Consider the following 14,461-nt stretch of genomic DNA (forward strand, 5'->3'; position numbering starts at 1 on the left):
GTTTTAAGAACACCACCCTTACAAGATTTTCCCCTTCAAAGCTTAACTTAGAGACAACTTTGAAAAATACAAATTCCAGAGAAGACATGGTAGGGTTTATTACATTTATTAAAACAACTTATACAGTAATGTGGAATTCTTATTTTTCACATTTCCTCTTCTAAAAAATCATACTATGTCCAAAAATATCCCCAAAGTATACAGTTGAATATTTAAGAAAGACTAGGATTGGGTGACTAATTGTCTTTCAGATTTGACAATGGATTGTCTTTCAGAATAGCACCATCATCAGACATTTGAATATATTATTCTGAAGAATAGGATTTTATTATCAATGGTTGCAGAAACTTAACCTTGATCTTAATAGCTTCTGATTCTTTTTCCTCTTGAGAAATGTACATTAAAGTATTTGAATGTATTCTCAATTGACCATAGTATACTAATAGTCTGTTCTGCGGTACTATGTGGTACCTCCACAATATCAATTAATGTACACTGAGTGGCCAGATTATTATGAACACCTGACGTTTGTAGGCAAATTAGCTATAATTTTGCGCTGAAGTTGTTAGAGGGCCAGACCATTATAAATTGTGAAGCAGGTAGTTTACCACGACAGAAGTGATTTTTTTTCTGAAGATATGGGTAACCAATGCGATTTAACAGCCTTTGAACATGGAATACACACACACACAGGCCACATTATTATGACCACCTGACATTTGTAGGCAAATTAGCCGTACACTGCATCGTATGGGATATGGAAGCCGAAGGCCTGTTCAGACACCTCTGCTGTCTGCAGTTACCAAGATAAAACGTCTCCAATTTGCACAGGAACACAAGGATTGGATATTCGAGCATTGGAAAAAAGTCATGTGGTCCGATGAATCACGTTTCCAGTTGCATCATGCAGATGGCAGAGTGAGAATTTGTCGGAAACAGCATGAAGGCATGCACCCCACATGCATGAGTACAACCCTTCAAACTGGTGGGGGCAGTGTTATGGTTTGGGGCATGTTTTCCTGGCATGATTTGGGCCCTTTATTCAGACGTGGAACACGTCTGAATAGCACAACATACCTAAGTATCGTTGCTGATCAAGTTCATCCTGTCATGTTGATGGCGTATCCCAATGGAGATAGCTTCTTCCAACAAGACAATGCGCCATGCCACGGTGCTCGTATTGTGCAGGAGCGGTTTCAAGATCATGAGGGAGACTTTACCTTGCTTAGGTGGCCCCCACAATCACCAGATCTCAATCCAATTGAGCATTTGTAGGATGAAGTTTAAAGAGCCATCAGGCAGCTGGTTCCATAACCATCAAATCTCACAGAACTGGACAGTGCTATTTATCAGGCATGGTGTCAAATTTCTCACATCACCTTTCAACATCTTGTGGAGTCAATGCCAAGAAGAATCGCCACAGTATTGAAGGCAAAAGGTGGCCCAACGGAGTACTGATGAGGTGGTCATAATAATCTGGCCATTCAGTGTATATATATCCCACGTTCAAAGGCTGTTAAATTGCGTTGTTTACCCATATCTTCAGAAAAAAATCACTTCTGTCGTGGTAAACAACCTGCTTCCCTATTTATAATGGTCTGGCCCTCTAGTAACTTCAGCGTGAAATTATAGCTAATTTGCCCACAAATGTCAGGTAGTCATAATAATCTGGCCACTCAGTGTATACTGTGTTAGTAAATAGGAGAATAGTGTTATTATAACATGGGTGGCATGCTGTTATATATGTGGTTTTTCCTAAACTGGACAGGGTGATCCTGAATAATGGGAGTGGAATTTTATCCTTCATCAGGAAAATTAAAAAAGTCAAGTTAAACTGTTAAAGAGACAAAAGGCTCTCCCCACTGTGAGATACAGATTTTGGGTGCCCTCCTGGAGAGGCACAGCCTGATCTAGCAGCGATTTTTATGTGGCAGTTTACGTTTCCTTTTGTGTCCATTTTAGCAGCCCTACTGGCTTAAAGCTTCACTTATTAGCTCCCATAGCCTTTGTTTCTACTTTTCTCTTTTTTAATACCTTTTATTAATCCTTCAGGTAGCATTTCAGCTTCTCTTAACTGCCTGGGGTGTCCAAATTATCTCTGGAGGTCTCAGTCATTGTTTTTGTTAATGCTTTGGTTACGGAGTTCCAGGGACATTGACTGATTTGCCCCAATATACCCCTCTCTGCCTTCCTGGACCCATTCCCCCCAAATAAGCTTTGATATTTTTAGTGTTACAGAATGCAAGGTTTTCAGAAATACATGAATTTATGTTAATATCAGATATATTAAGAGACTTCCTTAAGAGGATGCTGGAGCTTAGTGTAGTTGTGGCTTTGTGGCATTATGTATTTGTGTTCTTAAAGGACTTTATAAAGAGACCCCTATATTTCTGGTAATGGAGATCCCATGTTTGTGATATAGTGTGAGGCATCCTGCTCATTTTACAATGCAGAGGAATGATAAACAGAAAGAATATGAGGAATTTTGTTGTGAATCAAGGAGGCATTATTTTGTGCTATACAGTATTCCCCCCTTAGTCACAGGGGATACTTTCCAAGATCCTCAGTGGATGCCTGAAACTGCTAAATAGAACCAAACCATATGTATACAGTGGGGCCTTGACTTACAAGTTTAATTCGTTCCATGACGGAGCTCGTAACTCAAATTACTCGTATGTCAAATCATTAAAGTGAACGAGTGAGACACGTGATGCTGGGCTGATGTTGTGGCGTTCACTGTGACGTTCACTGCGCCAACTAGCGGTGGAGTTTCTGAAGCTGGCTCGTAACCCGAATTTTAGCTCACAACTCAAAGCAAAATATCGATCGGCCAAGAGACGGCTCGTTTGAAAAACTTGTTAGTTGGGACACTCGTAAGTCAAGGCCCCACTGTACTATGATTTTTTTCCTATATATGCATACCCATGATAAAGTTTAATTTTCAAATTAGGCACAGTACGGGATTAAAAAATAATAACAAAATAGAATAACTATAACAATATATATAAAAGGCTAATATGCAAAGTGTCCCCTCAGGAGTTCAATCACTCGCTATGACATTTGCTGACTACCAGTGGGCGGGCACAGAATGAAGGAAGGGCCTCTAGTATACTATAATAAAAGTTATATTAATGTGGTCTTCCAACTGTTTTATTGTACTGTGCTTACCCTTGTGATGTGAGATGATACAGTGCCTATGTGATAAGATGAAGTGAGGTGAATGACAATGGCATTGTGACGTGTAGTGTTAGGCTACTATAAAGGTTCCTTGAACAGAAGCACCGACACAGTCAGTGTGATAACTGAGACAGCTACTAAGTTATTAACAGATGGGTGGATAGCATGTGCGGATATGCTAGACAAAGGGACAATTCATGTCCTGGGTAGGATAGAGCCGGGTAGCATGAGATTTTATCACACTACTCAGAGTGCATTTTAAAACTTAAGAATTGTTTATTTCTGGAATTTTTCATTTAATATTTTTGGATTGCAGGTAAGTGAAACTATAGAAAGCAAAACCATGGGCCAAGGGAGTGTGGAGGGTGACACCTGGTAGCTACTGTAATGACTATTTTGATGGAATTACATAACATTAGAGAAATTATTCAGTAAAAGTAAAATTATTTATTTATTTTTGTTAATACACTGAAATTTTGTTTGTTTAATCCTAACCCGAGGAGTGAGGATATTTTTCCCATTGGTTTTTCGAGAGAGCGAAGCGGAGGGGGGATAGGGAGGAATATCAACGTGAGAGAGACACGTCAATTGGTTGCCTCCCGCTCTCGCCTAAACAGGGCCGGGTATTGAACCTGTAACCAAGGTATGTGCCTTTGACTGGGAATTGAACCCCGGACCCACCCTTCAGTCCAAAGGCCGATGCTCTAACCACTGATCCAAACCAACCAGTGCTAACATTCTTTAGGATGGTAATTGCAGTATTATCTTTTTTTTCTATTTTGATCCAAATATGGAGTTGTGATTTTGGCCACTTAGAGTACCAAGGTTTTTTTCAGAAATAATAGAACAATATTCAATTTTCAGAAAATACATAGTAGTATATTATATTATCTGCTGTGGTGTAAAAGCATCAAATAACAAAAAAATAGAGAAGTTATTACTATTAAATAAGAATGTTGATTATATGTATAAATTATATGTACTATAGATTTAAAAGTCTAGTCCTTATCTAAAGATTTCAGGTAGTCTCATTAAAACAGCAAGGAATTACAGGCCAGTATTACAGTAATATAAGAAAACACTCATGTGGCAGATGACATTAGAAAAAAAACCTACAAATGAGAAAAATAAATCAGGCTATTGCTTGGAATATACTTTAGTCAATAATACTATAAGAATAGTATAGACTGGTCATATGTGGATTTGCCCCATATAAGGAAATGAATAGAGACTTTGTTATGGAGTAGACTCCTTAGTGTTAATTTGGGCATTTAAAGAATTGAGGTTGTCCTTGGGGGGTGTGGCAGTGGCAGGCTTTTTTTTTCTTTTTTTTTTTTTTTTTCTTTTTTTTTTTTTTTTTGTCATTTTTGGTGATATGTCAGCAAATTCCATGAAATGACCTTTGTTCTTTAGGCAGTTCTAGGAATATGGGAAAATTTTAAAAAATTCAGAGCACATTGTACAATTCAGTATTTCAATAGCATGGAAATTGAGTGGACCCTGGGGAAAGGATCTGAATTATGAGAATACTATAATTATATTTGCGTATTATAATTACATTAGTAAATACTCTTATGACACTCAAATTTTTCTTGTGTTTTCTACTAAACATTAGATGTTCTGTTTTGTTTCTCCTGGATTTAAAAAACAGGGGAAAGTCTATCATACCATATATTTTCCTCTTTTGGTGGTATAATTGACATAACATTATGTTAGTTTCAGATCTATACAACGTAATGATTTGATGTATGTATGTATTGTGAAATGATCATCACAGTAACTTTAGTTACTATCCATAACTATACATAGTTCTAGGGGTTTTATTTCTTATAAGAAATTTAAAGATTTACTCTTTTAGCAACTTTCAAATATGCAATACAGTATTATTAACTATATCCACCATGCTGTACATTACATCCCCATGGCTTATTTATTTTATTATTGGAATTTTGTACCTCTTGACTGCCTTCACTCATTCCCCCCTCCACTCCATCCTCACCTCTGGTAACCACCAATCTGTTCTCTGTATCTATGAACTAGGTTTTGTTTGTTTTTAAATTTTACATTCCACATGTAAGTGAGGGCATACAGATTTGTCTTCCTCTGTCTGACTTATTTTACTTAGTATAATGCCCTCAAAGTCCACCCATGTTTTTGCAAATGGCAAGATTTTATTATTTTTTATGGCTGAATAATATTGCATTGCATATATATACCACAATCTCTTTATTCATCAATGAACCACTTAGATTGTGTCCATTTGTTGGCTATTTTAAATAATGCTGCAGTGAACATGATTAGGGTGCATATCATATTTTATCATTTTAAAAGTGTAACCTATAAGACAGAGTGACTACTCAATGAATGTTTTTCCTTTTATATCTTAAGGAAGAGAGAGAAAATCCTTCGAAACGGAGTAGAATTGAACGTGATATAGATAATAATCTGATCACATCAACACCAAGAGCAGGAGGAAAACTTAACAAACAGATATCTCGAGTAAGACGGAAAAGTCAAGTAAATGGAGGTTTGTTAATATTTAGATAATTGCTTTATTAGGTACAGGGAGAGATCTGACCCAACATGTTCCTTTTCTGTTTTAAAAAATCTACTTTAAGCAATTTCTGCCTAGTTTTTGTAATCTTCTTTGACTATATACTAGTAGCATGAAATAAAATGAAAATTTACCTTCTTACTATAAATCTACTTTGCTGAATTAAAATGACAAAGGCAGAGCAACTAGCTTTATACTGCTTAGCATGAAAATGTAAATGGAGCAACATTTTGTACTTCTAATAAATTCATTTCTTAAAGCAATAATAGTTGTGACTTAATTTGTAAACGTACAGATTTGAAATATGTTCTTAATATGTACAAAGAATTTGTTTCTTGGTCAGTAAATTTCAGAGTTCAGAGGGGATTGGATCACTTAGGCCAGCTGTTTTCAACTACAGGTGGTTTTGTTCCCCTGGAGAACATTTGTCAATATCTGGAGATTTTTTTGCTTGTCAGAACCTGTTGAGGGAACACTGCTAAACATCTTACAGGTCATCTTCCCACAACAAAGAATTATCCAGCCAAAAGATCAATGGTATTGCTGTTGATAAACCCTGTTCAAGCACCTCAAAGTCAAAAAGGAGAAAAACAAGAAGGATAACAGATTTTTCTAAAGACTAACACTTAAGAGCATGGAGCCTTTTAACCAGTGCTACTTTAAACACATAATAATTTCTTAGCTTTTTCCTCTCAATGCAGTGATGTATCTCTGTTGTTGGAATTGACCACTAGGGAGAAAAGGAATAAAGTAGTAAGTTAAAAGAGCTATAGCGAAGAAGGAAAACAATGAGATAGATAGTAAGGTTGTGGAAGGTTACGGATGATTAATCAAAACATTTGTTTGAATTTATTTTTTAAATATTTTCCAAAAACCCATGGAAAATTTTTTATTAACAAGAAACTTTTAGAAAACTAGTTATTCTTCCTAGCTACTTTGAAATGGTGCCTCACTATCCATAAGTAATTTTTGACACTACTATATATAGTTTTCTGCTTCAGTAGAGCTATGTTGCTGTTACTCATTAGAAATAGATTGGAGGTTAGGTTTTGTGAAGTAGGCAGCATCCCAAAGTATAAATAACCAAAGACAAAAAGTTTGCATTTGTGTTTTTAATATTGTAATTTGCTTTACTTACAAAGAGTTTATTTCATTCTCTGAAACTCTGTGTTGATTTGAAGCCTTTCAGTCTATATAATTCTAGATGTAAATCTACAGTTGACCCTTGAACAACACGGGGGGTGGAGGGGTTAGGGGCGCTAACCCCCTGCACAGTCTAAAATCTACATATAACTTTTGAATTCCCCAAAACTTCAGTTGTCCCTCGGTATCCATGGAACCCTGGTGGATACCAAAATCTGCAGTTGGTCAGGTCCCTTATATAAGACTAGAAGCCTGATGCACGAAGATTCATGCAAGAACGGGCCTTCCTTCCCCTAGCTGCTGGCACAGCCTTCGCTCCTGCCAGAGCCTCCTTTCCACCTTACCATGCTGCCCAGAGGCCTGGAGCTGCTGGGGTGCTCGGTACCTGCATATGCAAATTAACTCACCATTTTGTTGGGTTAATTTGCATACTCCTTATTGGTTGGTGGGCATGTGAAAGTATAGTCAATTCGCATATTTCTCTTTTATTAGTGTAGATGGCATAGAATAATGCATACAATTGGCCCTCTGTGTCTGTGGATTCCCAACCGTATAATAGTATAATAAGTACTGTTGAATCTGTGGATGCAAAACCTAGGGATATGAAGGGCCAACTGTGTATTTATTGAAGAAAATCCAAGTTTAAGTGGACCAACATAGTTCAAACCCATCTTGTTCAAGGGTCAACTGTACTTTGAAAAACTGAATTTTAGCATCTATAAAGCATTAGACTTTATAGAAGGAATAAGATAGGAGAGTTATAAAGAAGTCAGATTATTAGACTTCATGCTTTATAAATTTGTATCAAGATAATTTGATTTACAAGTGATTTACCTCAAGATTTTTTTAAATAATAAACTTTCCTAACATTAATGTCCAGTACTCTTCATGAAATTTTTTTTGGAAAAAAGTATTTTCACAATGAATGTCTTAGAACACATTTCTGAAAGCCATGTTTTCTAGATTCCAACTTTTTTGTTATTGTTTTTTCTTAGAAGCTGGTAGTTACGAAATGACAAATCAACATGTAAAACAAAATGGAAAATTAGAAGATAACCCTTCCTCTGGCAGTCCTCCAAGGACTACATTGTTGGGGACCATATTTTCTCCTGTCTTCAACTTTTTTTCACCAGCAAATAAAAATGGTAAGTATAAACCATTAATTATAATTTGGGTTTAAAAATTTAATGTTTGTGTTTTTTTAGTTTTTAAAAAAATTCTATTTGATTTTAGTGGCATATATGTCAGCATCTTATGTTTGTTTTAAGTGACTGAAATAAATATAGGATATGTTTAATTCTATTGAAGTGAATGGACTCTGCTTTCACTATCTGAAGAGCTAGATGATAAACTTAGGGCTGGAGGGAAAGTTTTATTATTTCTTTGTTGGATGACTTAATGTAATCCTTAGAATGCGTATAGGAAAGAATCTAGAAGCATTTTCAGTATTCTAGATCAATAAAGTATTTTTTTAAATATTTAAAGTGAGTTGAAACAAGATCATTTTCTTGTAACAATTTATTTTTTATTATCTTTTGGTTGACTTCTCCCCTTAGGGATCTTCAATTTAGACAAAATAAAACTACCCTAATTCAAATGAAGTATTTCATTATATAATACTTTTGCAAAAGTATCAAAATAGGCTTCTTTATCAATTTATTTATTTATTTGTTTTTTATTTTCTCTTTCAAATCATTTTAATAACATGGCAGTCAAAATACGAAAAGCAGACTCAAACTTGTTTTTTTTTAAGGGGGGGTGCTACCATGATTGCTTCACACAAGCATGATCTAAGGTAATGATGACACCGATTCCGGTGGTAAGAAGGCCTCAGGGCTCACAGACTGAAAAGCTTGGTTTCGGAAAAGTCTCAGAGGGGTCGCAGGTGGCGGGAGAAATTAAATTATGAAATTTAAGGTACCTTCACAGTACAGGGCGTGGCTGCTGGGTCATCAGCACCTTGAAATGTTTCTTGATGGTGACTCGGTGTCGAGAGTATTTGTCATCTGGGGAGAGCCAAACCGGTCAGGGCATGGAGCAGGCATTTTTAGACATTTGTGGAAACCAGTTATCTGGTGGCAGCAATAGAGATAAATGAATTCTGATTCACTTGGTAAGTTGAGTATGGGATAATAAAGAGCTTTGAGGGAAGGGTATCAGGAAAAGAGGGGTTTTTTGGAAAAAGATTAAATTTAAAGCAGTTAAGAAGAATGAATATTCTGTGAGGCAGTTGAGAGTATTGGAGATTGATTTTGTTGTTAAAAACAACTTTTGGAGGATTCTGTTAAAAAATGGAAAGAGTTGGGAGTCATTCCATAATTGGGCAGCATGGTCATGTAGGTGATGGCTGTGTATAATTAGGAAACTAACTTGAATATTAAGATGAAATCTCAGCATGAGTGTGTGGGGGGGGGGAGGTTGGGGGTTAATGGGGGGGATGAGGACACATTTGTAATACCTTAACTAATAATAAAAAAAAAAAAAAAAGATGAAATCTCATTTCGAATTTGTCCTTGTGTCTTTGAATAAAAGGGTCCCCATGGTCAGGAACAATGTTCTCATTCTTGGATAAGTAACTCTGTTTTAAAAATCACAACTGCCCACAATGTCTAGGATGCTTAGTACTGAAAGGATCAGGAGCTGTTTGAGGATAATGAATATATATAAAATGCCTAGACAGAGTAAGCACTTAATAAATGATACTTGCTTTAATGTAAAGAAGTTTTATAGTAAAATATCCTGTGTTATATACTTCAGAGTTGTTAAGAGAAAAAAGAATGATAATTATATTATGGGTTAGAGGTGTTAGCTAACAATAGATTGGTAATCATATTGTACTATATCAATCAATATGTACATCTGAAACTTAGTGTTATATGTCAATTATATCTCAGTAAAAATAAAGATGTTCTAAATTATATAACTATTTGACTCCAAATAGGTGTTTCTAAACTATTTGAACACTTTTAATAGTTTTGTTCACAAATACTACTCTAGCATATAATAGTCTTTATACCTCATTGTTTGAAATGTATACAAGAGACTCACCAAGCAGTGGTATCCTCAGCTTTGTTTCTATTGTGTTTAGTTTTTGAAATATTTATAGGTTTTAATTATCTTATTTGTATTGAAATATATTTGACATAACATTGTGTAAATCTAAGGTATATAACATGTTGATTTGGTACATTTACATATTGTAATATAATAGCTATTATAGCAATAATTAGCACTGCTATCATGGTCCATAATTACCCTTTCTTTTTATTGGTTGGAATAATTAGATCCTAGTCTCTTAGCTAGTTTGATGATTACAATACAGTATTATCTATATTTACTGTGTATTTGATCTCTAGGGCTTATTTATTAATCATTGTAAATTTGTGCCCTTAAATAACATGTTTTACTCTTCTACCCCCTATGAGTTTTTAAATGATGATTGTGAGTACCCTGAATCATGATTTCAGGAACATCAGGATCCGATTCCCCAGGACAGGCTGTGGAAGCTGAAGAGATAGTAAAACAACTTGATATGGAACAGGTGGATGAGATCACTACCAGTACTACTACGTCAACTAATGGAGCAGCTTACTCAAATCAAGCAATTCAAGTGAGGCCATCAGTAAATAATGGTTTAGAAGATGCAGAAGAAACAGTTAATCGTGATATCCCACCCCTTACAGGTGAGGAAAATGTCTTAGGCATCTTCAAGAATAGTTTATAAAAATGCAGTATTTTAGTCCAGCCAATGTGGCTCAGTGGTTGAGCATAGACCTATGAACCGGGAGTTCAGGGTTTGATTCCCAGTCAGGACACATGCCTGGGTTGTGTGCTTAATCCCCTGTAGGGGATGTGCAAAAGGCAACTGATCAGTGATTCTCTCTCATCATTGAAGTTTCTATCTCTCCTGCTCCTTCTCCTTTTCTCTCTGAAATCAATAAAAACATTTTTTTAAAAAATACAGTATTTTATATTTTTTCTTAAATACTAGATTAAATGCATATTTTTCTTCCTTGAAGTTAAGAAAATTAAAGTTGGAAATAAAATTTGTACCCAAAAGTTAGTCATTTTGAAATTGAATTTTTAAAAACTTTGTTGTGATTCAGTATTAATATTTTACAGTTTAATTACTTGTACCAGTTTTACTACTTGGAGAAATTTAACACAACTAGCAAAATATGTGCTTATTTTATGAATATAATTGTAACAGTCTTAGACCCTTAGGTCTGAAGTTCCTACCTAGAGGTAGTCTCAAATCATAACTTCAGATTTGTTTCATACATGAATGACATTCCCCCCAAAGAAGCTTCTGTTCCTGGATATCTCTCTGTACCCAGCTTTTAGAGCTTAATTCTGAATCCTTATAAAGGCCTAACATAATTGTGTTTCTGAGCCAGTTGTCAGAGAAATGTAGAAACACATTAGATCATAATTTATACCTCTGAGGAGTTGTGATAAGTAGACATATAAGATGAAAAGATGAAATTGTTTCATCATGCTTAAAAGCAGAAATAAAATTGAGGATGGCTATTTTTCTCAGAGGGAGAAAATCTTAGATTATTATTTTAGATTTTTTAAAATGTTCCTTGTGGTGCTAGCTATTTGAGAGAGCCTAGTGCAAATATATTGGTTAAGAAATATAATTTGGTATAAGGAAGTAGGATGATGTTCTTCTGTTGAATATAAAGAGCAAACATTTTAAAAATATATACTTTTATTGATTCAGAGAGGAAGGGAGAAGGGGAGAGAGATAGAAACATCAGTGGTGAGAGAGAATCATTGATCGACTGCCTACTGCATGCCCCACACAGGATCAAGGCCACAACTCGGGTATGATTTATAACTACTGAGTCACTCTTGGCTGGGCTAAAAGGGCTAACTTTTATTTTTTTATTATTTTTTTAATATATTTTATTGATTTTTCACAGAGAGGAAGGGAGAGGAATAGAGAGTTAGAAACATCGATGAGAGAGAAACATCGATCAGCTGCCTCCTGCACACCCCTCACTGGGGATGTGCCCGCAACCAAGGTACATGCCCTTGACCGGAATCGAACCTGGGACCCTTCAGTCTGCAGGCCGACTCTCTATCCACTGAACCAAACTGGTTATGGCAAGGGCTAACTTTAAAAAAAAATTCTTGAAATAGCAGAAAACATTTGAAAATGCATACAATTGTGAAACTTCAACTCAATAATGCCAATATGAAGAGAAAAGTGACATAGTAGAGGAGAAATTTATTTTAAATTTGTCAAAAGATTAATGTCTATGTTAAAATTATGTTATAATGTAAAAATCATACTGAATCTAACAAGCAAATTAACATGGGTTATGCACATAGTTTATTCTTGGGTGGATAAGACTTTAAATGAACCTACTGTTGTCCTATCATTTCATGCTGATTACTTTGCCCAGTGTTACAGGCTATTGAATGGTAAAGTCCAGGGCTTTGGCTTCCTATTTGATGTTTGTTCTATATTTTTATTCTGCTGTATAACCCTTTATATTTATTTTATCTGACAACTATGAAGATGGAGAAGGGATTTCTATAACCTTAGGGGTTTCTAGAGGGGGGAAAAGTAAGATTTATTCCAGTTGTCTTATTCATTTATTTATTCCCCTAACATTTATTGAACACCTATTTTTGTGATGGGTTTATAAAGATGAGTAAGATATGCCCCTTGGCCCTAGCTAGTTTGGCTCAGTGGATAGAGCATAGGCCTTGGACCAAAGTGTCCTGGGTTTGATTCTAGTCAAGAGCAGTACCTTGGTTGCAGGGTCCTCCCCTGCCCAGGCCCTGGTCAAGACTCCTGCAGGAGTCAACCAATTGATATGTTTCTCTTACATTGATGTTTCTCTCTCTCTTTCCCTCTCTTTTACTCTTCCTAAAAACCAATGGAAAAAGAAAATAGAGGGCAATTCTGGTTTAGTTAATTCTCTGTAGTAGCTGAGGAGGCATTGCTCTGAGGAGGAAGTACAAATACAAAAACTAATAAACCTTTAATATATATATATATATATATATATATATATATATATATATATATACCCCTTGACCCCGAAAAATACATGAGTTAATTGATGAGCCAAGTATACACAAAAATAACTATGCACTCGACTGGTGTGGCTCAGCTGTTGAGCATTGACCCAGGAACCAAGAGGTCACTGGTTTAATTCCCAGTCAGGGTACATGCCCGGGTTGTGGCTCAGTCCCAGTAGGGGCCGTGCAGGAGTCGGCCTATTGATGATTTCCTCTCTCATTGATGTTTCTATCTCTTTATCTCTCTAGAAATCAATAAAAATATATTTTAAAAAAATAACTATACAGTGTGGTGAGTGCTATTAAAAATAAATGAGCAATGGAATATTACTCAGCCATAATAAAGAATGAAATCTTGCCATCTATAACAATATAGATGAATCTAGAGGGTATTGTGCTAAGTGAAATATGTCAAAGAAAAATACCATGATTCATTTATATGTGGAATCTAAAAAACAAAGTAGATGAATAAACAAAACAGATGCAAACTTGGAATACAGAGAACCAATTGGTGGTTGTCAGATAGGAGAGGCATTGGAGGATGGGTGAAAAAGGTGAAAGGAATTATGAAGTATAAATTACCAGTTATTAAAATAGTCACAGGAATGTAAGATACAGTATAGGGAATCTATACTAACAAAAGGGTAATATGCTAATTAGACTGGATAGACCAGATGTCATTCCAGTCGTCCTTCCTGACAAAGCTGGGGCCCAGGCAGCGCCGCCCGGGGTTCCAGGTGCCTGTGGCCGGCTGGAGGAGGGAAGCCTGGGCCCGGGTGCGGGGTCTGAGACAGAGGCGGTTAGGGGCCATTAGGCAGGCAGGCGAGCAGTTAGGGGCGATTAGGCAGGCAGGCAAGTGGTTAGGGGTGATCAGGCAGGCAGGCAGGTGAGCGGTTAGGAGCCAGCACTCCCAGATTTTGAGAGGGTGCAGGCCGGGCTGAGGGACAGCACAAATTTCATACACCGGGCCTCTAGTATAGTCAGTAACATTGTAATGACTATTTGTAATGACTGTGTATGGTGTCAGATGGGTATTAAACTTATCTGGATGATTACTTCATATGGTATATAAATGTCTAATCTCTGTGTTGTACACCTGAAACTAATATCGTGTATCAACTGTAATTGAAAAATAAAATTTTTAAAATAGTAATAAATGAGCAAAATAATGCGGTGGCCCATTGCAATTACTCTGGGAGGATCATTAAGTAAAATTGTTGCTGATCTTGAAAGATGAATATGAGAAGCCGAAACCGGGTTGGCTCGGTGGATGGAGCGTCAGCCTGCGGACTGAGAGGTCCCGGGTTCGATTCCGGTCAAGGGCATGTACCTGGGTTGCGGGCACATCCCCGGTGGGGGATGTGCAGGAGGCGGCTGATCGATGTTTCTCTCTCATCGATGTTTCTGACTCTCTCTATCTCTCTCCCTTCCTCTCTGTGAAAAATCAATAAAATATATTTTTTTAAAAAAAAAAAAAGAAAGATGAATATGAGAAACAAAATTATTACTTTCCCCTAATTTCAAGAATGTAGCCAAAAAGAACAAGAA

At 36.2% G+C, this 14,461-nt stretch overlaps 1 protein-coding gene across 11 annotated transcripts in view; it reads left to right on the forward strand.

The window, feature by feature from the left end:
• Positions 1-14,461, forward strand: part of CTDSPL2 (CTD small phosphatase like 2) — a 104,330-nt gene that overhangs the window by 58,093 nt on the left and 31,776 nt on the right. For 9 of the 11 annotated variants that reach the window (XR_004966103.1, XR_004966099.1, XM_036299811.1 and 6 more), the window contains exons 3-5: positions 5,566-5,704; positions 7,870-8,019; positions 10,342-10,557. Coding sequence is in view for 9 of the 11 variants with exons in the window: in XM_036299811.1 (XP_036155704.1) it covers positions 5,566-5,704; positions 7,870-8,019; positions 10,342-10,557 (505 nt within the window). In the remaining 2 variants the exon portion in view is untranslated. The remainder of the gene's footprint in view (positions 1-5,565; positions 5,705-7,869; positions 8,020-10,341; positions 10,558-14,461) is intronic. The other 2 variants (XM_036299844.1, XM_036299887.1) reach the window with 2 other exon arrangements.

The sequence above is a fragment of the Myotis myotis genome, unplaced genomic scaffold (genome assembly GCF_014108235.1).
Source record: "Myotis myotis isolate mMyoMyo1 unplaced genomic scaffold, mMyoMyo1.p scaffold_m19_p_1, whole genome shotgun sequence".
Taxonomy (NCBI): Eukaryota; Metazoa; Chordata; class Mammalia; order Chiroptera; family Vespertilionidae; genus Myotis; species Myotis myotis.